Source organism: Hyla sarda, chromosome 2 (assembly GCF_029499605.1).
Source record: "Hyla sarda isolate aHylSar1 chromosome 2, aHylSar1.hap1, whole genome shotgun sequence".
Lineage (NCBI taxonomy): Eukaryota > Metazoa > Chordata > Amphibia > Anura > Hylidae > Hyla > Hyla sarda.
In genome coordinates, this window is record NC_079190.1 from 160114618 (window position 1) to 160140682 (window position 26065).

Here is a 26065-nt window from a genome sequence, read left to right on the forward strand (position 1 = left end):
TACTGCACAGTTAATGGAAGCCACCACTAGAAACTGTGTGTGGAGCCAAGGCTTCTGACTCCTATACATTATTTATTTCCGATATTGCTGCTGTGACAATCAGCTGGGGTGCCCGGTGTTGATACCTCGCCAATCAGCTACTGATGACCTGTTCTGAAGATGGCCCTTTAATAATTTTTACTGGACCGTGAAACTGGTTATCAGTTATATGTTCAGTTACTTTTAAGCATGTAAAAAATGGCTTTACTTCCAAATAAATGAAAATAAAATGCTTTTACTTATGCTTCTACCCGCCAGCCTCAAGTATCAAAACCCCGGTCTCTGCTGAACTCACATTTTGTTTTTCGGGCTGTAGACGCTATGTCACATCGCAACTCCACCAATCACTCTCCACATTGCTGTCCTGCCTCAGTCAGTAGTTGGCGGAACAATCATGTGATGCTACTTCCACACCATCGGGAAGCGGAGTTCAGCATAGGCAGAGACCGGGGTGCCGATACTGTAGGCTGCGAGGAGCTTTTGTACAAAATTTTTAATGGATAACCTTACTCCTTAATGGTCTATTCACACTTAAAGTATTCTGCGCAGATTTTATGCGCAGGATTTTATGCTGCAGATTTCAATGTAAACTGAATGACTGAACATCTTGAAGTCCTGCGCATCAAATCTGCGCAGAATACTGTACGTGTGAATAGTTCCTTAATACATTATTTTTTTTAAAGCTGAACATCTACACTTTAGTCAAACATTGATTGTTTCGTTTCAGATTAACTGTGGTGTTGTACAGAGGCTAAATTATGAACATTGTCTCACTGTCCAAATACTTCAGGACCCCACTGTATATTTTCTGGCTTTGCCTTTTGAGCTTTTCTTTCAAACCAGTCATTATAGACCTACGGTACTTGTTTTCCCATAATGACCTCTACTCACTTCATTTCCTTCCTCATCCTTTTCAAAGCTGTTCTTAGTGTCACACTTATAAAGGGGGTTTCCGGTGTATTTTTTTTACTTAATAAATGTGATGTAAATGCGGATTTTAAAAGTCTAACATTCCTTATGATCTACCCCATGTCCTCTGTTGCTGAAAGGCTTTGGCTCTATGTACATAATATGACCACATCCTTGTGGTAGTGTAACATAGGCTTACTCTAGCACCTGTAGGCGCTGGGCATGGCTGTCTTGTAAGTGATGTTGAATGAACAACATGCCATCATAACTGTATTATTGACTCATGACCTTGTTTTTTTCCACACTGTGGGTGTCCTGGCCAAAATCTGTTTATCATTTGCATTTATAGCCCTGAAAACCCCCATTGACGCACATTGCATTTTAAAGTAGGAGCACATTAGGTACCTACTCTATTTATATATAGTATTTATCCTTTCCCAAAACTTGTGACATCCAGCAGAGCTCAACAGCACCTTGATTCCCATGTTGATATTTTTAGCCTGCGTTCTCACCTTGTGCAGCCTTGTCACAGGAATATTGACCTAATACTGCATTTACTGAGTTAAATATTACTGTGCAGATCTGGAGTGTTCAGGTATGTATGTATATACTGTATATGCATACATTATTTAAAAAAAAATACATAAAAAATACCATGCTGCACGATAAAATGTAATTATTTTTTATTTATTTCAGGTATGGAAGCTGATCTCGGGGAGAGTAGTATGCCTAGATTTGAAGGACGCCTTTTGTAGTAGTTTACTAATCTACAATTTTAGGACATTAGAGAGAAGATTTGGCAGTCGAAAATTTACAGTAAGCCAGTCTGTTTTTTTATTTATGTAGAATAGTTACATTAATTCTATTATTTAATTATTGACTGCATTACTTTTGCGTAGTTTTCATTTCATGGCCAAAAGCACCAACATGTCCTGGTATGAACCAAACTCCGTGGTCTTCTGCAGTGTTTCCCAACCCAGTCCTCAAGGCACACCAACATTCTGGGTTTTTTCAGTTACTCCATTGGAATAGAACAGGGAAAAATTAAAATCCTGAACTGTTGGTGTGCCTTGAGGTGTGCCGAAACCTGACCCACTATTTCATTGAATCCCTTTCTCCTGAGTCCTATGTGAGTTTGTTTAACACAAGTCCAGCTGTGTATGGTTAACATGACTGCTCTGGTGCTGAAATACAGTTTTTCATGTTTTCAATGAGCAAAACCTAAGCTAATGTTTCTTCTAAAGGCTGTTTTCCATTGTTGCATACATTTTGTTTGTTTTTTTTTTCTTTTATGCAAGCAAGCCTGGTTATGACTTTAAAAATTTACAGTGGAAAGACAATGTCTACCAGTGCCATCCTGGCATTTGAAGGGAGTGCTAACAGCTCTGTATCAGAGCTAAAAGTAGTAAATAAGAAAGGTACAGAGAGACTAAAAAAAAAATATATATATTATGCGTATATGGAATGTTTGTTGAAAAAAACATTTGAAAGAGTACAGTGTGCCAGTCCAGGTCCTCAGACCTGCTATAATACAGCTAAAAAAATATGGCCTTATTAGGCTAAATAACACAGAAACTGTCTGATCCAACTAATCTGTGCTATGTGCGTGGATCCCAGTAAAACCTGGGATCCAGCATTTGGATAAAAGAACTAACAGTGTTTATTGCAGCAATTTAAAAAATAGATCCATCTAGCAGTAATTAATACAAAACCGTAATGAAATAAACTGTTGCCTCAGGCACAATCTACATGCCTCAGGCTGTTCTAGCCCTTATTCACTAAGTGCTAGAGCAGCCTGAAATGTGTAGATTGTCCTTATTAGGCTACTTTGAACCTGGCCTGAAGGGAAAACTGTCATGCATTAACAGTGCTTTGGCCCCTTTATTTTTCAGCATAAAATGTGGCATGTTCTATTGCATGGCATTGTATCCAGAGGAGAATACCTCTATACACGAGTTGGACAGAGCCTATATGTAATAATGATTGATTATTATTATATGTTTTTATTACATAAGGGTTCATAGAATGTGTCGGCAGATAAGAACCATTTGGCCCATCTGGTCTTGCTGATATTACTGCATAAACCTTTACCCCTCTAATTTAAAACTATGTCCTCTTGTGTTAGTTTTTCTTCTTTTAAATATACTCTCCTTCTTTACTGTGTTGATTCCCTTTTATGCATTGAAAAGTCTCTATCATATCCCCTCTGTCTCATCTTTCTTCCAAGCTATACATGTTAAGGTCCTTTAACCTTTCCTGCTATCCATGTACTAGTTTAGTAGCTCTTCTCTGTACTCTCTCCAAAGTATCTACATTCTTCTGAAGATACAGTCTCCAGAACTGCGCACAATACTCTGTAAGGTCTCACCAGTGTTCTGTACAGTGACAGGAGCACTTCCCTCTGTCTACTGCTAATACCTCTCCCTATACACCCAAGCATTCTGCTAGCAGGTTCTGGGCATCTAATGTCAATCCAATTACAGCTTATATTAGCCCCCAGGGGTACGCAATGCGCTGACAAATACTGGCCATGCATTGGCCAGTATTTGTTAGCGCATAGCGGAGAATGTACTACTGTAAGGGAGCTGCGTGGTTGCTGGGGAGACGAATGACCTCCCCTGAAGTTGAGTGGAGGTGCCGCACAACGCAGGAGGACGTCACACATCAGTGCGGCCCGCCGAATAGGATGCGATGCAAGCAAGGACAGGCCACACGGGACCGCAGGAGGCCGGGTAAAGTTAAAAAAAAAAAGTGAAAAATATGTGTATGGGACGGAGGAAGGGTTTTTGTAGGATCGGGGGGGGGGGGGAGAAATAATAGCACAAGGACATTAAGATGCAGTGGGGGAGGGATAATGGAAAAGGGGATAATGGCACAAAGGGATTATTATGGAGGGGGGGGGTAATGATTACCCCCCCCCCCCCCTCCATCTTAATCCCCTTATGCCATTATCCCCCCCTCCCTCTGATCCCCTTTTGCCATATCCGATAATAATAGCGCAAGGGGATTAAGATGGAGGGGGGGAGTATTGGCACAAGGGGATTAATATGGAGATGGGGGGGAGTAATGATTAACCCCCCCCCCCTTTCTTAATCTCTTGTGCCATTATTCCTCCCTCCCTCTGATCCTCTTGCGCCATTTCCCCCCCTCCATCGTAATCCCCTTGTGCCATTCCCCCTTCCTCTGATCGCCTTTTTGCCATATCGGATAATAATGGCACAAGGGGATTAAGATGGAGGGGGGAAAAACGGCACAAAGGGATCAGAGGGTGGGAGGGAGGAAAAATGGCACAAGGGGATTACGATGGAGGGGGAATTATGGCACAAGGGGATTAATATGGAGGTGGGGGGGAGGGTAATTATTCCCCCTCCATCTTAATCCCCTTGTGTTATTATTCCTCCTCCATCTTAATCCCCTTTTGCTATTATTCCCCCCTCCATTTTAATCTCCTTGTGTTATTATTCCCCCCCCATGTTAATCCCCTTGTGCTATTATCCCCCCTCCATTTTAATCCCTTTGTGCTATTATCCCACCCCCATGTTAATCCCCTTTTGCTATTATTCCCCCTCCATCTTAATCCCTTTGTGCTATTATCCCCCCATCTTAATCCCCTTGTTCTATTATTCCCCCCATTTTAATCCCCTTTTGCTATTATTCCCCCTCCATTTTAATCCCCCTGTGCTATTATTCCCCCTCCATTTTAATCCCCTTGTGCTATTATCCCCCCATTTTAATCCCCTTTTGCTATTATTCCCCCTCCATCTTAATCCCTTTGTGCTATTATCCCCCTCCATCTTAATCCCTTTGTGTTATTATCCCCCCCATCTTAATCCCCTTGTGCTATTATTCCCCCTCCATCTTAATCCCCTTGTGCTATTATTCCCGCTCCATCTTAATCCCTTTGTGCTATTATCCCCCTCCATCTTAATCCCTTTGTGCTATTATCCCCCCCATCTTAATCCCCTTGTGCTATTATTCCCGCTCCATCTTAATCCCCTTGTGCTATTATTCCCCCCTCCATCTTAATCCCCTTGTTGTATTATCCCCCCCCCCCCCCCATCTTAATCCCCTTGTGCTATCATTCCCCCCCTCCCTCTGATTCCCTTTTGCTATATCTGATAATAATGGCACAAGGGGATTAAGATGGAGGGGGGAATAATAGCACAAAAGGATTAAAGGGGTATTCCAGGAAAAAACTGGCTCCAGAAAGTTAAACAGATTTGTAAATTATTTCTATTAAAAAAAATCTTAATCCTTCCAATAATTATCAGCTGCTGAAGTTGAGTTGTTCTTTTCTGTCTGGCAACAGTGCTCGCTACTGAGATCTCTGCTTGTCTCTCGAACTGCACAGAGTAAAAGAGGTTTGCTATGGGGATTTGCTTCTACTCTGGACAGTTCCCGAAACAGAAAAGAAGAACTCAACTTCAGTAGCTCATAAGTACTGAAAGGAATAAGATTTTTTTAATAAAAGTTATTTACAAATCTGTTTAACTTTCTGGAACCATTTGAGATATATATATATATAAGTTTTTCCTGGATAACCCCTTTAAGATGGAGGGGGAATAATAGCACAATGGGATTAAAATGGAGGGGGAATAATAGCACAAGGGGATTAAGTATCGCATTAGTATAAATGTAAGAACACACCTTTTGTCCGGGGGTACCCCTCACGCGTAAATTCCGCACAAATTTCCTCACGAGGGGGTACCCGCGGACATGCTTTCAGCCTTTTGGGGGTACAGTTGGCAAAAAGGTTTAGAACCACTGGTATAGATGCTGTATGGCCATAGTTTATAAGTGTATTGAGGACTACAGGTCTTTGCCACCATAGCTTATATAGACACTGGGACTAGCCACGACCTGTTGCAGTGAACCCAGCACGTGCACTAAAAACTCAGATACTGCTGTGAACATCCGGAAGCAATGTACAGGCCAACTGTCCTAACAGTCTGCAATACAAGGGGGAGGCATGCCTGGGACAGCCGAGAAGTGCCAGTCACTCTCCCAGGACAGCATTCCCTAAGGCTGACCAAGAGGGACAGTGCGGAGGGAACTGCTGTCACATTCATCTCAGCCTCCGCACACACCGGCCGTTAATAAATTTCCCAAGCCGAGGATGCTGTAATTGGGGGCAGAATGGAATCTCTCTCAGGGTAGGCAGGCAATAAACCAGCCCTAGGCTAATCACACATGCAAAATAAATAATACGGCCAGTGAGTGAGGAGGATGACAGCAAACCTGTAGCTTAGGTCCCTGGTCCCCTAGGTACAGGATAGTGCACAAAATAGTAATGATGGTCCTCGAACTTTCACTGAACTACTGGTACATTACACAGCCATAAAAATATGACTGGTGGAAAGGAGGAGAGTGCCCACAGAGGATACCATCCCATTTGGCATTTGCCAGAATTGCCAGATGGGCAGTCCAGCCCTGATGTCAACTCTGCCTTCTGTAGAAGTCAGGTAGCAAAGCTACCAGAACAAGGGCAAAATAGATAGAGATAAGACCATCTGTTTCATGTCAACTGAAATATAAATAAAGTGTAATTTTTGTCTCAGCACTTAATTACATTGAGCATTTTGCATACATCCATAACTAATGGCAGAATCTCCCATTGTCTATAAGGAGTGGGTGTCACTTTATTATAGGTGAAGTGACGTGTCATTTCAAAACAACACAGTTTTTCCTCTATGGTTCTCTTGTTATTTTGTAGGAAAATATATGTTTGTTATCTTTTGTTGCAGTCGTTTTTGCTTGGGACCTGGATACTTTCAGCACTTTTTGATATCCTGCTTGTTGAAGCTGTAGAAGTTGTGGCTGGATTAACTCTTAGTACTCTACCTTCTGGATTGTAAGTCTTATTTATTTACTTATTTATTTTTTAACTAAAAGTGTTTTTGAGAAAGATAAAATGTGAGACTGGTGCATAGTGAAACTATTAGGTGTAACTTGAATGACATGACAATTGTATAAATCATAAATGTGGTTCATTTCTTTTGTGCAAGTATTCAACCACAACCTTTTAAAGACGTAACACACAAAAACTGCATCAAGATACTTTTTCTTTTATCTATGATATGAGGAAAAAACAGACTTATACAGTATTATATTTAGAAAATTGCCCCTAAAATTATAAATGGGGCTCCCAAACCAAAGTCCAAACTAGTGCAAAGGTAAAAAAATGATAACTTTGTTTATGCCGCACCAGATAGGAGCCCCACACCCCTGGACAACGAGCATCATATCTTGTTGGCCTCATTATCCTTGGACTTCCTACCTGACTCTGGAGGGCATTAAGGACATTATAATTTAGAGATCCTAGGCAGGACCTTTTCCATACCTTTCCCCCTATATCTAGAGGTCCAGAACCAAAATTTGTGTATCAGCACCGGATTAATACTGAACATTTGTCTAGAGGACCATTGAACATAACAACACCACAACCATTCTAATAGTGGGACTAAACAAAACAATCTGGACTACCACAATATAGGCATACACCCTGGATCTTTTTCCACATGAATACCTCCTTGTACTTATGAACAATTCTAATTTTTGTATGTGAGGAAGGTGATACATGTCTATAAAAGTGTCGCCTGGCACTAGTCCCTGATGAGTTGTACCGCCTGTTTACACGATACAATGAAACGCCTTGGATATTGCTTTATTGTGACTAGCATTGATTTGTAAGCACGTAAATGACTATATAAGGTGTGTTTATAATTTCTAAATACTCACTAACAGTGTTCTAGAGGAACTGTCCTCACCAGCTAATTTACTGCTTTTGGTCATATGTTCTACTGCATCTGGCCTTCTGTTCCACTCGCTAGGGAGAGGTAGGAGGTTCCAGATGCCGGTTGGCTCCCTATAGGAAGGCCTCCCTCCATTAACAGGTAGGGGGTCCACATTGACCAGCAGGGCAAGACATAGGGGCCATTAGCAATTGGTCCATATCTGGGACCAGCTGTGTTGTGGCAAAAATACCTTTTCTATTGATATTTGTAAGTTTTCAATATAATTAGTGTGTGTCATATTTTAATACAGACCAATAAAGGCTCATTTTTATGATCGTAGTGTTCTTTTTCCTATACAATACTGATACTTACAGAAGTCCCATTATACTCACCTATTATTTTGACTTTGTTTATAGCAATAAGTTAGTTTGCAGCTTTAAAGTGTAATTTTCATTAAAATAAAAAAATATATTTAAGCATTTGATCATTAGATTTAGCTGGGTTGGGAACGTGCCCTACACTATTAGTTCCAAAGCTCCCATTTATGAAGGAAGACATTTTAGTTAGATAATAATATTTTAAGTATTGCTTGTATTATAATTGCTTAACATATTAAAGTATCTTAAAAAGTTGCAGCTTCATACCTTTTCAGTGTTCATCCAGAGAAATATAAAAAGCACTGCGGTGTCACTACCAATGTTTACACATAGTAGGGCAAACTAAAGTCCACAGCCTTTTCAGACTCCACAGATGATACTGAATATTAGAGGGGAAGAAATAGAACAAGGGGGATTCACCATGAGCGCAATACAAAACCCGCTGTGCAAGTGTGTGCTTTCCCAGTTGCTACACTACATTCATAGCACAGAAGATGAAGATGAAGATGGCTCTCACACATTTATACACCAGCTGTCACTCTTGTACATTTGCACAAAAATATTTTTCACAAATGAGAGATTCAGTACACCAGCCGGCACATCTGCAAACCACATCCCTTGCAAACGCACAGCAAGAAAACAAAATGATTTAGCCAGCGCAGACATCAAGAAAATAGCACACAATTACATATCTACAGCGCAAGTCAATGCGCAAAATGCAAACACACATTGTGCACAATTTAGCCAAACTACTCAAGTGTATAAATCCCCCTAGTGTTAACTGCCAGTGATATGGAATTTACCGATGTTCTGATAATGCTCTGACATTTCTGGTGCCAATAGTGCACAATAGTACCCACCTGAATGGAGCAGCAATGAAAGCTACCTATGAAAACTGTTTGAATGCAAAGGTTTCAGGAAGGTAAGACCCAGCCATTTTGTGTTCAGAAGCCTTTTTAAAGAAAGAAGCAGACCTCAAAAAGACCAAGGAATCTTTAATTCTTCCAGTGTTAGGCAACATTTCAGCTCCTTAATGCATGACTATGACTTCAATGAGGGACTGAAATGTTTCTTTTTTAATTGGTGGTGCACAGTAGTATATGGAGCAAACAGCTGGGGTACCACATGTAATAGGAGTACTACTATAATCAATGTTTTTGTTTTCTAACTGTTTTGTCTTTTCTTTTTGTTTTAGGCTGCTTTCAAACTATGTAATTTCTCTGTTTTAAAGACCCGTTCTAATGTTCCGTTAAGGAAACTCGTTAAACCGGCCGTTACAAAATCCCAGTGAAGTCTATGGCATTTTGTGATTAGCCGTTATGAGCTGCTAATGCCTGTTATGAATAACGGACAATATTTTGTGACGGGCGAAAATGAGTGCATGTACCGTTTTTTCTCCGGTCACAAAATATCGTCCATTATTCATAACGGCATTAACGCTTATAACAGCTAATCACAAAATCCCATAGACTTGACTGGGATTTTATGAGTTTCCTTAACGGAACATTATAACAGGTCTTAAAAATGGAGAAATATATAGTGTGAAAGCAGCCTTACTATTGACTATCTTTCATTCATTCAGTCATTTAAAAAATTGATGCATCCTTGGGTTAAAAGAAATATACAAAGTAAATTTATTTCATATACGAGCAAAAACATTGATCACACCATCTCACTGTTGACATTGCTCAAAGAGCGGATACTACCAGCTCTCATGCTCTTCCGTCGTACACTGCGTAGATAGTTTCTGTACCAAATAACACTAATGACTCTAGCCTGGAACTGCTTGGAGACAATGTAATATAAGATAACATCCAGGCATGTACTGAGGTTCATCAGGAAGGTGGACACCTTTACCCATGCAATATAGTATTCTTGTTGTGTCTGGATCATTAATAATAGAAAGCAGACATGAAAAGGCACAAAGCACACCAGAACTTGCACAATTAGAGTCACTATGATCCGGATTGACTTCTTCTTTGCTTTAGGCTTCAGCCGAGACGTCCTGCCACTGATAAGACTGTAAATGATGATACTATAACACCCTATCATAATCAGCAAAGGTATCAGGAAAAAGAAAATTAGGCGAGCAAAGTTCAATATGCTGTTTTGTTTGAGGTGGACAATGTCTAACAGCTTAAAACAAGTAGTAAAATTAAATTCTTTATCAGGGTCCTCGAATACAAAAAGCAAAGGAGTTGTGCTAACAATGGTCATTATCCAAATCCCGAAGCATGCTGTCATAGCTTTAGAAATGTTCTTAAGTTCTTTGATGTGCTTAGGCTGCACAATAGCCATGTATCGATCAGCACTTATAAAGGCAAGCAACCACAATGTGACACTGGGGTAAAAAACAGTGATTGCACCCATAATCCGACAGAATATATCTCCAAAGGGCCAGGATTGTTTGGCATAGTATATTATACGGAAGGGGACAAACAAGAGAAACATCAGATCTAGCAGCGCCACATTCATCATGTACACTGTTACAGTTGTCCTTTTCTTAGTCGTGCAACTAAAGACCCACAATGCTGTGATATTAACAAATAGTCCGACAGGCAGCACAATGCTGTAATATATAAGTGCGGTAATTCCATATTCTTCAAACTGCCAGATGTACGGAGTAGTGGTTTGGCTTTGATTTCCATTCTCCATTATTATTTCTCATAGAGGAAACTCGGTCCCTAGGGGAACAGAGAGAGACCAGCACTTTATGAATACCCATGGCAAGTGCAATTGCTTATAAATTAGAAGGCATAATTACAGTACATGGTAGGGGATGGGCCTTCCAAAATCATTGCACATCAGGATTGGGATAATCCCAGTGAGGAGAGGACTCTGGGTTTCCTAAGAAGGAAGGGGTATTCCAGTATAGAAAACTTGATCATGTGAGCACATCAACATTTACCTGCGCACACACAGGTCTTTTAATATACAGTGTACACCATAGAGCGTCATTCTCTCTTTTTTTTCTTCTTCTAGAATTGTGTGGATTGGTTTATTTTCAGGCAATGCAGCACTGGAAAAACATGGTAAATTAGCTCTCAGCGGACCTTAGTATAAGATGTATGGGCATACTTAGGAAGGAGTCTGATGCTCTTTGAAGAAATAAAGTGGTGTATAGAAACTTTTGCCTCAAATAAAGTGTCGATATACCACTTGAACTCTTCAGTGAGAATCAATACCCCTCCCCAAGACTTGATTAGTCATGTGGCCGGACCGCATGAACAATTGCAGGAATGGGCCGCACGAATGGTCCAGCGATCAGCTGTCAGCCACACATCCGCTAGAACACAGGAGGATGTGCAGCTTTTGACTTATGAGCACATCAAAACAACTAGATTAGCCAGCGAACAAGCTTTTTTACAGACAATAATTGCCTCTGTAATAGGGCTCTTAGGTATTTCTCAGGTCTACGCTATTCTGTACTGATAAGGGGCAAAAGCCTCAAAACATCTGTATACATCTGTAACACTTCCTTTTGGAGGGGTTTGGCTAAAATGAATGGTTTTCTTTGTTTCTTTTTTTTTCCTCATGGGTCATTGCCTGAAATTAAGTCTCCACAAATCACTGTGTCTCTTCAGTAAGAATCAGCTTTATCTGGGCTGCACCTTAGACACCTCTAGCCAACCAGTGGCTTTTAGAGAACACTCTTTGGTTTGAGAGTTTTCCTCCTTTTGGAGGAGGGCTATTTTGCACATCTTTCTAGTTAGTGCCATTTTATTCTGTACAGTATTGTTAGAAAGTGCTGTCATTGTTTTCATTTAAACATGATGGCTACTTCAGGGATGACATTAAGGATGCTTGATAAGTCCACTTGTCTCTGCTTTCCTTTACTTACTATTATCTGAGATGTCTTGTATATTCATCCTTCAAGTAATCTAGTTATAAAAAATAACTTTGTTTTTGTTACTTTGTGACTTGTTTCTACATACTTCTTACTTTCTGGAAACATTTGTGTAAATTAAGAAATGTTTTAACTACCATTTAATTAATGTGATCACAGCTATAGTCCATATAAGGACAGAAATCCTGTTTTGTTAAAGGGGCTTTTGTAGGATGGAAACTTCCCTGTGTATGCCAGACAATGTTTACGCCATGTAGTTAGATTGCTTCTGCTGTCTTAAAGCTCTGGTTCTGATTTTGAGCTGTTTCCTCTCATGCTAAGTTCACAATGCCGGTGTGTACCCTTTATCCAGTACTTAAATTACTTCAGTTATTCCCCTCTCATAAAGTGATTAAAAATCACTAAATCCCCCCCCCTCCCCCTCCTTTTCATAAAGTGATGGAATATCCGACTGTCGGCCCTCAATGATCATAGAAACATAGAATGTGTTGGCAGATAAGAACCATTTGGCCCATCTAGTCTGCCCAATAATCTGAATACTATGAATAGTCCCTGGTCCTATCTTATATGAAGGATAGCCTTATGCTTATCCCATGCATGTTTATATACTTCACTGTATTTGCAGCGACCACTTCTGCAGGAAGGCTATTCCATGCATCCACTACTCTCTCAGTAAAGTTATACTTCCTGATATTACTGCAGAAACCTTTGCCCCTCTAATCTAAAACTATGTCCTCTTGTGGTAGTTTTTCTTCTTTTAAATATGCTCTCCTCCTTTACAGTGTTGATTCCCTTTATGTATTTAAAAGTCTCTATCATATCCCCTCTGTCTCTTCTTTCTTCCAAGCTATACATGTTAAGGTCCTTTAATCTTTTTTTTCCCTGTCGGGTCCTGACTGATCTCATTGACATGAATGGGATCCGTCGGGTGTCCGTCATTTTATAGGAGTTAAAGGGGTACTCCTGCGGAAAACTTTTTTTTTTTTTAAATCAACTGGTGCCAGAAAGTTAAACAGATTTGTGAATTACTTCTATTAAAAAAATCTTTCCACCGGAGTACCCCTTTAAGCAGGGACATGCACAATTTTTCTCCACTAAACTAATTTCCTTTAGACAGACTGATCGATAGAGCTCCTTTTAACGGAGTACGCCAGCTTTGTGAACTAGCCCTTAGTTTCTCCATTTTTTTGAAACTTTCAGGTTTCTGATAGTTGCTCCTTTAGTAAAATTGAACCAGGAGAACTTATATTAATAAAAAAAAATTTAAAGGGGTATTTCATGATCATTTTTCTTCAGCCTTTTAGCCTATGATGCCATACTTTGTAATATGCTTCTGTTACTTCTTTGTGCCACTTTGTCCTGTTTTCATGTACAGTACCCATACCTAGAAGTGCTGTAGTGCAAGTCTTTTATTTCACTGTTGAGCCAGTGTGGATAGCAGGGTGGAAGAGATTTACTGAAGTAATGCAGTCCACCTACCACTCCCCCTGAAGACCATGATACATATTGGTCCTGATTTACTAAGAGTGGAGTGTTGGTTTCTTTGTGGGTTTTAACACCATACAATTTCTTTTCCACCTTATTTACAAAGATTTCCCCTACATTTTGCACTTTTCCCTACATTTTGCTTTTTTACACATGCTCTGATCTGTAGGGTTTTCCTCAGCTCAAATCCACCACATTTTCTGTGGCAACCTTAGTAAATATGTTGGGTTTTTGTGAAAATGTTGGGAACACACCCCTTTTTCGGTGACCATGCCCCCTTTTCCAGAAAGACACACCGCTTTTTTTCGGGTTTTCTCAGTAAAATGGAGAATTGGTCAGGTTTTTAATTTCTGGCACAGACAGAATTCTGACGCAGACAGAATTCTGGCGCAAATTCCGGTGCAATAAATACTTTTACTGCAACAACCAGGTGTGCGTCATGTGCATAAAAACAGAACAAAGTGGCACACAGAAATAACTGAAGTATATTACACAGTATTATAAGTTGGCATCATAGGCTAAAAGTCAAAGAAACAAAATCATGAAATACCCCTTTAAATACATTAAAGGAGTATTGTAATGTAATATAACTCATCCTCTATCCGAAAGATAGGGGATAAGTTATAGATTGCGGGGGTCCGACCGCTGGGAACACCTCCTTCCTGCGGACTGCCACGGCCCCATACAGGAGATAGCAGGGGGTCCCAGCATTCGGACCCCCGCAATCTATAACTTATCCCCTTTCCTTCGGATAGGGAATAAGTTATATTTCACTACAGTATTCCTTTAACCTGTTGGGAACCAAGGGTGTACAGGTACGCCCTCGTGTCCCAGTACTTAAGGACCAAGGACGTACCTGTACGCCCTGGTCCCGTTACCGGGGTTTGAAGCGTGCTCACAAGCGGAGCATGCTTCAAAACCGGTGGGTCCCGACTGCTGTCAACAGCCTGGACCCAGGGTTAATTCTGGGCACTGCCGATCGGGCGGATGCCTGGCATTAACCCTTTAGATGCCACAATCAAAGTTGATCGCAAAATCTTGTTGAATTATAAAAAAAAAAAAAAAAAAAAAAGTTGATCGCAAAATCTAAATCAAAAGTAAAAGTATCCCAGCTGCTCAGCGGAGCTGATCGGGACCATCGAGATGAAACCGCGATGTCCTGATCAGCTGAAAGGACAGTGGGAGGGCTCTTATCTGTCTCCTCGTCGTCCGATCGGTCCTGTGCTACTCCAGCAAGCTTCTGCAGGCTGGAGCAACAGAGCACCGATAACACTGATCAATGCTATGCTATGCCATAGCATTAAACAGTGTATGCAATAAAAAGATTGCGTTGTATAGCCTCCTATGGGGGCTAAAAAAAAAAAAGTGTTAAAATTTTTTTTATTAACCCCTTCCTAATAAATTTGAATCCTCCCCCTTTCCCATTTTTTTTAATAAAATAAACATAATCATATGTTGTGTTGCCGCATGCGTAAACGTCTGAACTATTAAAATATAAGGTTAGCCAAACCGCATGGTTGATAGTGTAAAAAAAAAACAACAAAAAAACAAGTCTAAAATAGTGCATTTTGGGTCACTTCATATACCATAAAAATTAATGAGAAGCGATCAAAAAGTCCAATCAAAACAAAAATGGTACTGATAAAAACCACAGACCATGGCGCAAAAAATGAGCCCTCATACAGCCCCGTATGTGGAAAAATAAAAGTTATAGGGTACAGAACATGACAATTTTAAATGGGCACTGTAAGATACAAAAACTTTTGATATGTTGTAAAGCATATATAACCAATAGGTTTTGCAATTGCTTTCATTAGAAAATTTTCAGTATTTTTCATACTGAAAAAGCCAGTCAAACAACTGCCCTCCCTGCCTGCTTGGACACATACTAGTCCTGCTGTGTCCATGCGTCATGGACCCACTTCCTTGATTGACAGCTGTGAGCACAGGGCTCTCAGCTGGAGGAAAAATCCTCCCACTGTCAGCTTGTGTCCCGCTACTGTCAATGAGGACAAGCTCGGAGTTGTAGTTTTGCTGAGCTAAACGAAAAGTGTAATATAAAAAAAAAAAAAAAAAAAGGTGCAAGACACATAAAAATTACATGTACATGGTCAGGATTAGGTACTGAGTGATATATTAAAAAAAAATTTAGTTGGATCTGACGGGTACGCTTTAACCCCTTCCCGCAGAATGTCATATATAAACGCCGGGTTGTGCAGTGCGTTCGCGCATCCCGGCGTTTATAAATGACATTCAGTTAACCCGGCGATGCGCAGCATCGCACGGGTTAACTGGCAGAAGTCCCGCTGTTTCCAGCAGGGGACAACTTCTGCTTCACCCCCAGGACCATCAATTGATGGTCCTGGTCAGCGATCACTGTGATTGGTCCCTGTGGACCAATCACAGTGATCTGGGGTGAAAGTTCAGATCCCCCGCACTGCCCGCCCCTGGAAGTCGGGCAGAACGGGGGACGAAGGCTGCAGGGGCTCGCGGGGACCTGCGGCATTCGGGGGGAATACGTGGGGACCGGCGGACTTACCTGATCCAGCGGCGGGACCGAGGAGCAGCGCGGGACCGGCCACGTGGACGAGCAGCGACGGGTGAGTATATGGTCCTCAGAAGCAGCAGTGAAGATCTTCACTGCTGCTTCTAGGAGTCTGAAAACTACAACTCCCAGCATGCCTAGACAGCCTTTGGCTGTCTGGGCATGCTGGGAGTTGTAGTTTTGCAACATCTGGAGGGCCTCAGTTTGGAGACCATTGTATAATGGTCTCCAATCTGTGCTCTTCCAGCTGTTGCAAAACTACAACTCCCAGCATGCACTGACTGTCCAGGCATGCTGGGAGTTTTAGTTCAGCAACATCTGGCCCTTCAGATGTTGCCGAACTACAACTCCCAGCATGCCCTTCAGCTGTCTGGGCATGCTGGGAGTTGTAGTTTTGCAACAGCTGGAGACACACTGGTTGGGAAACATTGTTTCTAACTCAGTGTTTCCTAACCTGTGTGCCTCCAGCTGTTGCAAAACTATAACTCCCAGCATGCACTAAAAGACCATGCATGCTGGGAGTTGTAGTTTTGCAACATCTGGAGGGCCCCAGTTTGGAGACCATTGTATAATGGTCTCCAATCTGTGCTCTTCCAGCTGTTGCAAAACTACAACTCCCAGTATGCACTGACTGTCCAGGCATGCTGGGAGTTTTAGTTCAGCAACATCTGGCCCTTCAGATGTTGCCGAACTACAACTCCCAGCATGCCCTTCAGCTGTCTGGGCATGCTGGGAGTTGTAGTTTTGCAACAACTGGAGACACACTGGTTGGGAAACATTGTCTGTTTCTAACTCAGTGTTCCCTAACCTGTGTGCCTCCAGCTGTTGCAAAACTATGACTCCCAGCATGCACTAACAGACCATGCATGCTGGGAGTTGTGGTTTTGCAACAGCTGATGCACCCCCCCCTGTGAATGTACAGGGTACATTCACATGGGCGAGGCTTTTACAGTGGGTTTCTCGCATCTTGAGATGCAGCAAATTTTGCGCTGGGAAACTCGCTGTAATCCCCCGCCCATGTGACTGTACCCTAAAAACACTACACTACACTAACACAAAATAAAATAAAAAGTTAAAAACACTACATATACACATACCCCTACACAGCCCCCCTCCCCCAATAAGAACGTCCGGTACACCATTGTTTCCAAAGCAGAGCCTCCAGCTGTTGAAAAACAACAACTCCCAGTATTGTCGGACAGCCGTTGACTGTCCAGGCATGCTGGGAGTTTTGCAACAGCTGGAGGCACCCTGTTTGGGAATCACTGGCGTAGAATACCCCTATGTCCACCCCTATGCAAATCCCTAATTTAGGCCTCAAATGCACATGGCGCTCTCACTTTGGAGCCCTGTCGTATTTCAAGGCAACAGTTTAGGGCGACATATGGGGTATCGCCGTACTCGGGAGAAATTGCGTTACAAGGTTTGGGGGGCTTTTTCTTCTTTGACCCTTCATGAAAAGGAAATGTTGGGGTCTACACCAGAATGTTAGTGTAAACATTTTTTATTTTTTACACTAACATGCTGATGTTGCCCTATACTTTACATTTTCACAAGAGGTAAAAGGGAAAAAAGCCCCCCAAAAATTTGTAACGTAATTTCTCCCGACTACAGAGATACCCCATATGTGAGCGCAAAGTGCTCTGGGGGCGCACAACAAGGCCCAGAAGGGAGAGCGCACCATGTACATTTGAGGTGATTTGCACAGGGGTGGCTGATTGTTACAGCGGTTTTGACAAACGCAAAAAAAACAAAACCCCACATGTGACCCCATTTCGGAAACGACACCCCTCACGGAATGTAATGAGGGGTGCAGTGTGAATTTACCCCCCACAGGTGTCTGACGGATCTTTGGAACAGTGGTCCATGAAAATGAAAACTTGTACAGCCCACTGTTCCAAAGATCTGTCAGACACCAGTGGGGGGCAAATGCTCACTGTACCCCTTGTTACGTTCCTCAAGGGGTCTAGTTTCCAAAATGGTATGCCATGTGGGTTTTTTTTTGCTGTTCTGGCACCTTAGGGTCTTCCTAAATGCGACATGCCCCCCGAGCAAAATTTGCTCTCAAAAAGCCAAATATGACTCCTTCTCTTCTGAGCATTGTAGTTCGCCCATAGTGCACTTCAGGTCAACTTATGGGGTACCTCTATACTCAGAAGAGATGGGGTTACAAATTTTGGGGGGTATTTTCTGCTATTAACCCTTGCAAAAAGGTGAAATTAGGGGAGAAACACACATTTTAGTGGAATTTTTTTTTTTTTTTTTACATATGCAAAAGTCATGAAACACCTGTGGGGTAATAAGGCTCACTTTATTCCTTATTACATTCCTCAAGGGGTCTAGTTTCCAAAATGGTATGCCATGTGGGTATTTTTTGCTGTTCTGGCACCATAGGGGCTTCCTAAATGCGACATGCCCCCCGAGCAAAATTTGCTCTCAAAAAGCCAAATATGACTCCTTCTCTTCTGAGCATTGTAGTTCACCCATAGTGCACTTCAGGTCAACTTATGGGGTACCTCCATACTCAGAAGAGAAGGGGTTACAAATATTGGGGGGTATTTCCTGCTATTGACCCTTGGAAAAATGTGAAATTTGGGGGGAAACGCACATTTTAGTGAAAAAAAATAATTTTTTTTTACATATGCAAAAGTCGTGAAACACCTGTGGGGTATTAAGGCTCACTTTATTCCTTGTTACGTACCTCAAGGGGTCTAGTTTCCAAAATGGTATGCCATGTGAGGGTTTTTTGCTGTTCTGGCACCATAGGGCTTCCTAAATACAACATGCCCCCAAAAACCATTTCAGAAAAACGTACTCTCCAAAATCCCCTTATCGCTCTTTCCCTTCTGAGCCCTCTACTGCGCCCGCCGAACACTTTACATAGACATATGAGGTATGTGCTTACTCGAGAGAAATTGGGCTACAAATATAAGTATACATTTTCTCCTTTTACCACTTGTAAAAATTTAAAAATTGGGTCTACAAGAACATGCGAGTGTAAAAAATGAAGATTGTGAATTTTCTCCTTCACTTTGCTTCTATTCCTGTGAAACACCTAAAGGGTTAAAATGATGACTGAATGTCATTTTGAATACTTTGGGGGGTGCAGTTTTTATAATGGGGTCTTTTGTGGGGTATTTCTAATAAGAAGACCCTTCAAATCCACTTCAAACCTGAACTGGTCCCTGAAAAATAGTGAGTTTGAAAATTTTGTGAAAAATTGGAAAATTGCTGCTGAACTTTGAAGCCCTCTGGTGTCTTCCAAAAGTAAAAACTCGTCAATTTTATGATGCAGACATAAAGTAGACATATTGTATATGTGAATAAAAAATTTTTTTATTTGTAATATACATTTTCCTTACAAACAGAGAGCTTCAAAGTTAGAAAAATGCAAAATTTTCAAATTTTTCATCAAATTTTAGGATTTTTCACAAGGAAAGGATGCAAGTTACCACAAAAATTTACCACCATGTTAAAGTAGAATATGTCACGAAAAAACAATCTCAGAATCAGAATGATAACTAAAAGCATTTCAGAGTTATTAATGTTTAAAGTGACAGTGGTCAGATGTGCAAAAAACGCTCTGGTCCTTAAGGCCAAAATGGGCTTGGTCCTGAAGGGGTTAAACATCCTAATTTTGGTGCATGTAGTATATAATTTTTTTAAAGTAGTAAAATAAAACCTACACAAATTGGGTATGCTTATAATCGTATGGACCTACAAAATAAAGATAAGGTTTCATTTTTACCAAGAAGTGTATTATGTATAAACTGAAGCCCCCAAAATGTACAAAATGATTTTTTTTTTCACCCCACAAATACGTTTTTTTTTTTAGTTCCACCGCAGATTGTTATAAAATGTCATTACAAAGTACAATTGGTGACGCAAAAAAAAAGCCCTTATATGGGTCTGTGAGTGCAAAATTGAAAGCGCTATGATTTTTAGAAGAGGAGGAGGAAAAAACAAAAGTGCAAAAACAAAAATTGGAATGGTCCTTAACCACTTAAGGACGCGCGGTACGCCCCCGTTCCTGAGTCCTTAAGGCCTCGCTTATTTCCGGTTCCCGCTGCTCACCGGGCGGGGACTAGACCGGGATGCCTGCTGAAATCATTCAGCAGGCATCCCATGACCACGCCTGGGGGGGTCCTGAGACAACACCCCCCCCCCCATTACGGCAATCGCCGCAAATCGTCAGAGACAGCCCCGATCATCCTAAAGGATAGGAGCGAGGTGACAGGGGTGCCACCTCCTCCAATCCCCTGCCATTGGTTGGTTAGGACTGACCGACCAATGGGAGTTGGGCAGCGAGGGGGTTTAAAGTTGAAATCCCCGGTCTTCCTGCCCCTGGATGTCCAGGCAGAGTGGGGGGAAGATAGCAGCAGGGGTCAGTACGGGAGGACGGCGAGGGCCCGGCGATTGCGGTGGGACCGGCGGCAGGCAGCAGCGGGATCGGCGGCACTAAGGAGGCAGCAGCGGAGACAGCAGTGAAGATCAGTGGTAAGTGATCTTAACTGCTGCCTTCTAGGAGTTGCCAAACTACAACTCCCAGCATGCCCAGACAGCCTTTGGCTGTCTTTGCATGCTGGGAGTTGCAGTTTTGCAACATCTGGAGGGCCACAGTTTGGAGACCAGTATACATTGGTGCCCAAGCTGTAGTCCTCCAGATGCTGCAAAACTACAACTCCAAGCATACCCAGACTGCACAGGCATGCTGGGAGTAGTAGTTTGGCAACATTTGGAGGCACACAGGTTGGGAAACACTGAGTTAATAAACTCTGTGTTTTGCAACCAGTGTGCCTCCAGCTATGGCATAACTGCAGCCCCCAGCGTGCTCGGACAGCCAAAGGGCATTCTGGGAGTTGTAGTTTTGCAACAGCTGGAGATTTCCCAGTGGGGTGTAAATGCTCACTGCACACCTTATTACATTCTGTGAAGGGTGTAGTTTCTCTCCAAAAGCCCACAGAGCACTTTACATCCACATATGGGGTATTTCCATACTCAGAAGAAACAAGGTTAAACATTTTGTGAGGCTTTTTCTCCTATTACCCCTTGTGAAAATAAAAAAAATGGTATCACCAGCATTTTAGTGAAAAAAATCGAATTTTTCATTTTCACGTCCAACTTTAGCAGAAATTTGTCAAACACCTGTTTGGTGTAAAGGCTCACTATTCCCCCTGTTACGTTCCTTGAGGGGTGTTGTTTCCCAAATAGTGTGCCATGTGGGGCTTTTTTTGCTGTTCTGGCATCGTAGGGGCTTCCTAAATGCGACATGCCCCCCAAAAACCATTTCAGCAAAATTTGCTTTCCAAAAGCCAAATGTGACTCCTTCTCTTCTGAGCATTGTAGTTCGCCCGCAGAGCATTGTATGTCCTAACATGGGGTATTTCCATACTCAGAAGAGATGGGGTTAGAAATTTTGGGGGGCATGTTCTCCTATTACCCCTTCCATTTTAGTTGAAAAAATATATAAAATAATTTAAAAAGTTGTCAAACACCTGTGGGGTGTTAAGGCTCACTGTTCCCCTTGTTACATTCCTTGAGGGGTGTAGTTTCCAAAATAGTATGCCATGTGTTTTTTTTTTATTTTTTTATTTGCTGTTCTGGCACCACAGAGGCTTCCCAAATGCGACATGCCCCCCCAAAAACCATTTCAGAAAAACTCACTCTCCAAAATGCCATTGTTGCTCCTTCCCTTCTGGGCCCTCTAGTGCACCCACAGAGCACTTGACATACACATATGAGGTATTTCCTTACTCGAGGGAAATTGGGTTACAAATTTTAGGAAGATTTCTCTCCTTTTACCCTTTTGTAGAAATTCAAAAACTGGGTCTACAAGAACATGCAAGTGTAAAAAATGAAGATTTTGAAATCTCTCCTTCACTTTGCTGCTATTCCTATGAAACACCTAAAGGGTTAACACACTTAATGAATGTCATTTTGAATACTTTGAGGGGTGACGTTTTTATAATGGGGTCATTTGTGGGGTATTTCTAATATGAAGGCCCTTCAAATCTACTTCAAAACTGAACTGGTCCCTGAAAAAATTTCGATTTAGAAAATTTTGCGAAAAATTGGAAAATTGCTCCTGAACTTTGAAGCCCTCTGATGTCTTCCAAAGGTAAAAACATGTCAACTTTATGATGAAAACATAAAGTAGACATATTGTATTTGTGAATCAATGTATCATTTATTTGGAATGTCCATTTCCCTTATAAGCAGAGAGTTTCAAAGTAAAAAAAAATGCAAATTTTTCAGCAAATTTTGGAATTTTCACCAAGAAATGATGCAAGTATTGATGAAAATTTACCACGAACATGAATTAGAATATGTCACGCAAAAATTATCTCGGAATCAGAATGAAAAGTAAAAGCATCCCAGAGTTATTAATGCTCAAAGTGACAGTGGTCGGATTTGCAAAAAAAAAGGCTGCGTCCTAAGGGGTTAAGGTGAAAATGGGCTGAGTCCTTAAGGGGTTAAAGAGTACCTGTCACCAAACTAAACTTTTAATATATTGTTCCTTATGTAATTATAAGACACTTTGCTATTTACTTGTTGTTAAAATTCTCAACCTTTTTATGTTTTTAATGGGATTGAAAAAATAGCCACTAGGTGGTTCCCTTCACAAATAATTTAGTTTGGTCTCCTTCCGGCCTGGCAGGAGACCAAACTCAGGAAGTGCATGTGGGGCATGGCGAGACACAGCTCTCGAAGGCTTCAGTGACATTGTGCCTGCTGGGGATGCCGATTTTCTCCTGCCGGAAGCTCACACAATGTGAGCAACTGGAAAGGTATGATACACAGCTTTTTAAAGCTCGGAAATATTTTTTTTAAGGGCAGGAGGGGTGTTAGGAGTAGTTAGGGGAATATAATCTGAATTAGTTTGGAAAATATGGAGTAACTAAAGGCTCATTCACACTAGGACTGCAGCTAAGTATTAATCAATTAAATTATCAACAACTTAATCGATTATTCAAATAATCGGAAAAAACACCAATATGACAAAAACAAGGGGGTTTAACTTATTTTACTTCGAACATTATGTACAATTGCCATATTAAAACAGTTTCTAGGATGTGATGTGACCAAAATGCTATTTATTTTAATAGTTCAGACAGTTAACCACGAGCTAATATCAAATATGTAAATGTTTTTTTGTTTTTTGGCTTTTTTTTTTGTATACAATAGGAAAAGAGGGGACTATTTTTGTTTTATTTTTTTATTGGGCTTATTTATTTATTGAGCTTATTTACATTTTAATAAAACAAGTCTGTACACCCTAGTCTGTACACTCCTACTAAACACATGGGGGTATGTGCAGAGTATTGCATCTTAGTGTCTGTAGTACAGACTCTACTATAGACACTATGGTGCAATGCTCTTCATATACACCTATGTGTATAGATAGCAGTGTGCAATGCACACTGCTGTACACATGGGGGTATGTGCTTGTAGTACATACACTAGGGTTCAATACTCTGCACATACTCCTATGTGTATAGCAGTGTGTATGTAGTAAACACACTGCTATACACATGGGGGTATGTGCAAAGCATTGCATTCTAGTGTCTGTAGAAGACTCCAGGGTGTAGTGCTCTGCAGATACCCCCCATGTGTATGACAATGTGAAAGGCAATGCGGCTGTAACAGAAGCCTACTGGTTACCGGGGGCAGGTGAGGCTACTGGCCTACAGGCGCCAGGGGAGGCAGCAATAGTACGGGTGAGGTCCTCCAGGGCTGAGGCTCCATAAAATGGAGGCACAACGTAGTGCGTCCACAGGCGGTGGTGGGGGAGGAGTGCAGAGAACCAGTGCGTGATTGGTGAGCAGTGGGTCAGTGGAGGGTGGGACTGAAAGTCAGGGCACGTCACTCAGACTTCACTTTACAGAGGCTGCGGCACTGCCCGATTTGCCGAACTAGCAAGCCTAGCACCTGAACTCCCGTCTGCAACAGCCTCACGACCTCTGGCTCCCGCACGTTCCTTTTCCAAAGAATCAGCTGATTATGCGATAACTGGATTCGTTGACAACAAATCCTGTTATCGATTAAAATCTATTAACCCTTGCAGCCCTAATTCACACTGCTGGTTTACTTTGTTAAAGGGAGCTCCATTGATCAGTCCATCAAAAGGATGGGAGTTGAGTGCAAAAAAAAAAAAATAGTGCATGTCGCCGCTGAACTCCTTCATGTCAATGTGATCAGTCAGGAACCAACAGGGGAAAAAAACTAAAACATCCCCACTGTGCTGATGATCACTGAGGGCCGACAGTTAGATATTCCATCACTTTATTAGGAGGAGGAGGAGGGAGGGGGGGGGATTTAGTGATTTTTCATCACTTTATGAGAGGGAAATAACTGAAGTAATTTAAGTACAGGAAAAAGGGTAAACCTTTTAAAAGGTGCTATCTATTTCTTCAAATATAATTCACACTCAGAACCATGTAGCAGTCCTGGTTAAAGTAATTTTCATTTAAATGGGCACTGTCATTAAAATATTTTAATTTTTTTGCATATTATATAGCAAGTAAAATAAGCTTTGTAATTTACAACCTGTCTTCTTACGTCACTTTCATGGCCTTATAAATCTGACCACTAGGGGTCTCCCTTGTGGTCCAGACTGCATTCCCTCTGTTCAAAAGCACAGACTTTGGTCTCCTGCTGGACTGGCAGGAGACCAAACTCATGAAGTGCTGTCTGGCCATATGCAGTGAATAGCACTCGCTCTCTGCCTGTGTATGAGACAGGGAGATCTAATGCTATTCACTACCTATGGCCAGACAGCACTTCTCGAGTTTGGTCTCCTGCCAGTCCAGCAGGAGACCAAAGTCTGTGCTTTTGGGCAGATGTAATGCAGTCTGGACCAGAAGGAAGACCACTACTGGCAAGATTTATAAGGCCACGAAAGTGACATAAAAAGAGGGTTTAAAAAAAATTTATAGGGAGTAAATTACAAATCTTATTTTGTATGCTGTATCGTATGCAAAAAAAATAATATTTTAATGACAGTGCCCATTTAAATGTAAAGAGAAACATGGAGCATGGTGGAGCATTTGTAACCCATTACCATTTAATCAGCCAAATTTAATCTATCCAATCTAAAGTGCAGTGTCTTTATGGGACCTTGTACAGGTGAATCTATACTGCACCTATCCAACTACAAAGACACTGTTTTCTTTATATTGTCCGAAATCTTGCTTAAGTGATTTGTCATCTAGGGCTCTCCGCAGTAGTTACAACATTTTTACTTCTGAGATCGCTGAGAGCTTAGTGATCAAACGTACACTTCACCTACATTTTAAGCAGGTGACACACTGTTCATAAGAACACTATTACACTTGGCCTTAGACAACTACCTGATACGGTTTATTGGGTTTATTATAGCTTACTGACCTCATCCTAATATCACTTAATCCTACACTTTGGAAGTACTTTATCAGACCAAGTCATATTTTCATTTTTGCATATATCCCGTTCTGTAAAGAGAGTGACCATTAGCACTTACCCTTCAGTTCATAAGGACCATGTTCCAGGTGCTGAATGTTTTCTGCTGCTCATACTCTCTTGAGATTGTCACTTCCTCCTGCTGACAGTTTTTGGGTGCATGCAGTTTGTAGTCAGGAAATGAAAGCAAAGTGTGAATCAAATGTCTGTGTTGGTTGAAATACAGTAGAGAAAAGTATCCTCCCTCAAGACTTCTTGTGTCAGCCTCTTAATTCTCCTTATTTGTAAGTCGTAAGAAATAACAAGGTGACACTTACGTGCCTGTAATGAAGTGCTCTGCTTTAAGCAGAACAGTTTGTTTTTATTTGAGCAATTTTTTTAAATCTTACAGAACTGAAACTTTCATAGGAATAAATTCCCCTGAGCCATAAGTCAGTATGAGGAAGTGCACTGCTCAAAAAAATAAAGGGAACACTTAAACAACACAATGTAACTCCAAGTCAATCACACTTCTGTGAAATCACACTGTCCAATCAGGAAGCAACACTGATTGGCAATCAATTTTACATGTTGTGCACAGGTGAAATTATAGGCAATTAGCAAGACACTCCCAATAAAGGAGTGGTTCTGCAGGTGGTGACCACAGACCACATCTCAATTCCTATGCTTCCTGGCTGATGTTTTGGTCACT

General features: G+C 41.3%; 2 protein-coding genes across 7 annotated transcripts in view; one reads left to right on the forward strand and one right to left on the reverse strand.

The window, feature by feature from the left end:
• The window catches only part of UBAC2 (UBA domain containing 2), a 205626-nt gene that overhangs the window by 71576 nt on the left and 107985 nt on the right, over positions 1–26065 (forward strand). For all 6 annotated transcript variants that reach the window (XM_056555658.1, XM_056555657.1, XM_056555656.1 and 3 more), the window contains 2 exons: positions 1645–1764; positions 6693–6799. In XM_056555658.1, the coding sequence (XP_056411633.1) occupies positions 1645–1764; positions 6693–6799 (227 nt within the window). The remainder of the gene's footprint in view (positions 1–1644; positions 1765–6692; positions 6800–26065) is intronic.
• GPR18 (G protein-coupled receptor 18) lies at positions 9641–25548 on the reverse strand. The gene is made up of 2 exons (XM_056555662.1): positions 25436–25548; positions 9641–10743 (listed from the first exon to the last, which is right to left on the reverse strand). Exon 2 carries the CDS (start codon positions 10712–10714, stop codon positions 9722–9724), a length of 993 nt encoding a protein of 330 aa, XP_056411637.1. The 5' UTR covers positions 10715–10743; positions 25436–25548; the 3' UTR covers positions 9641–9721.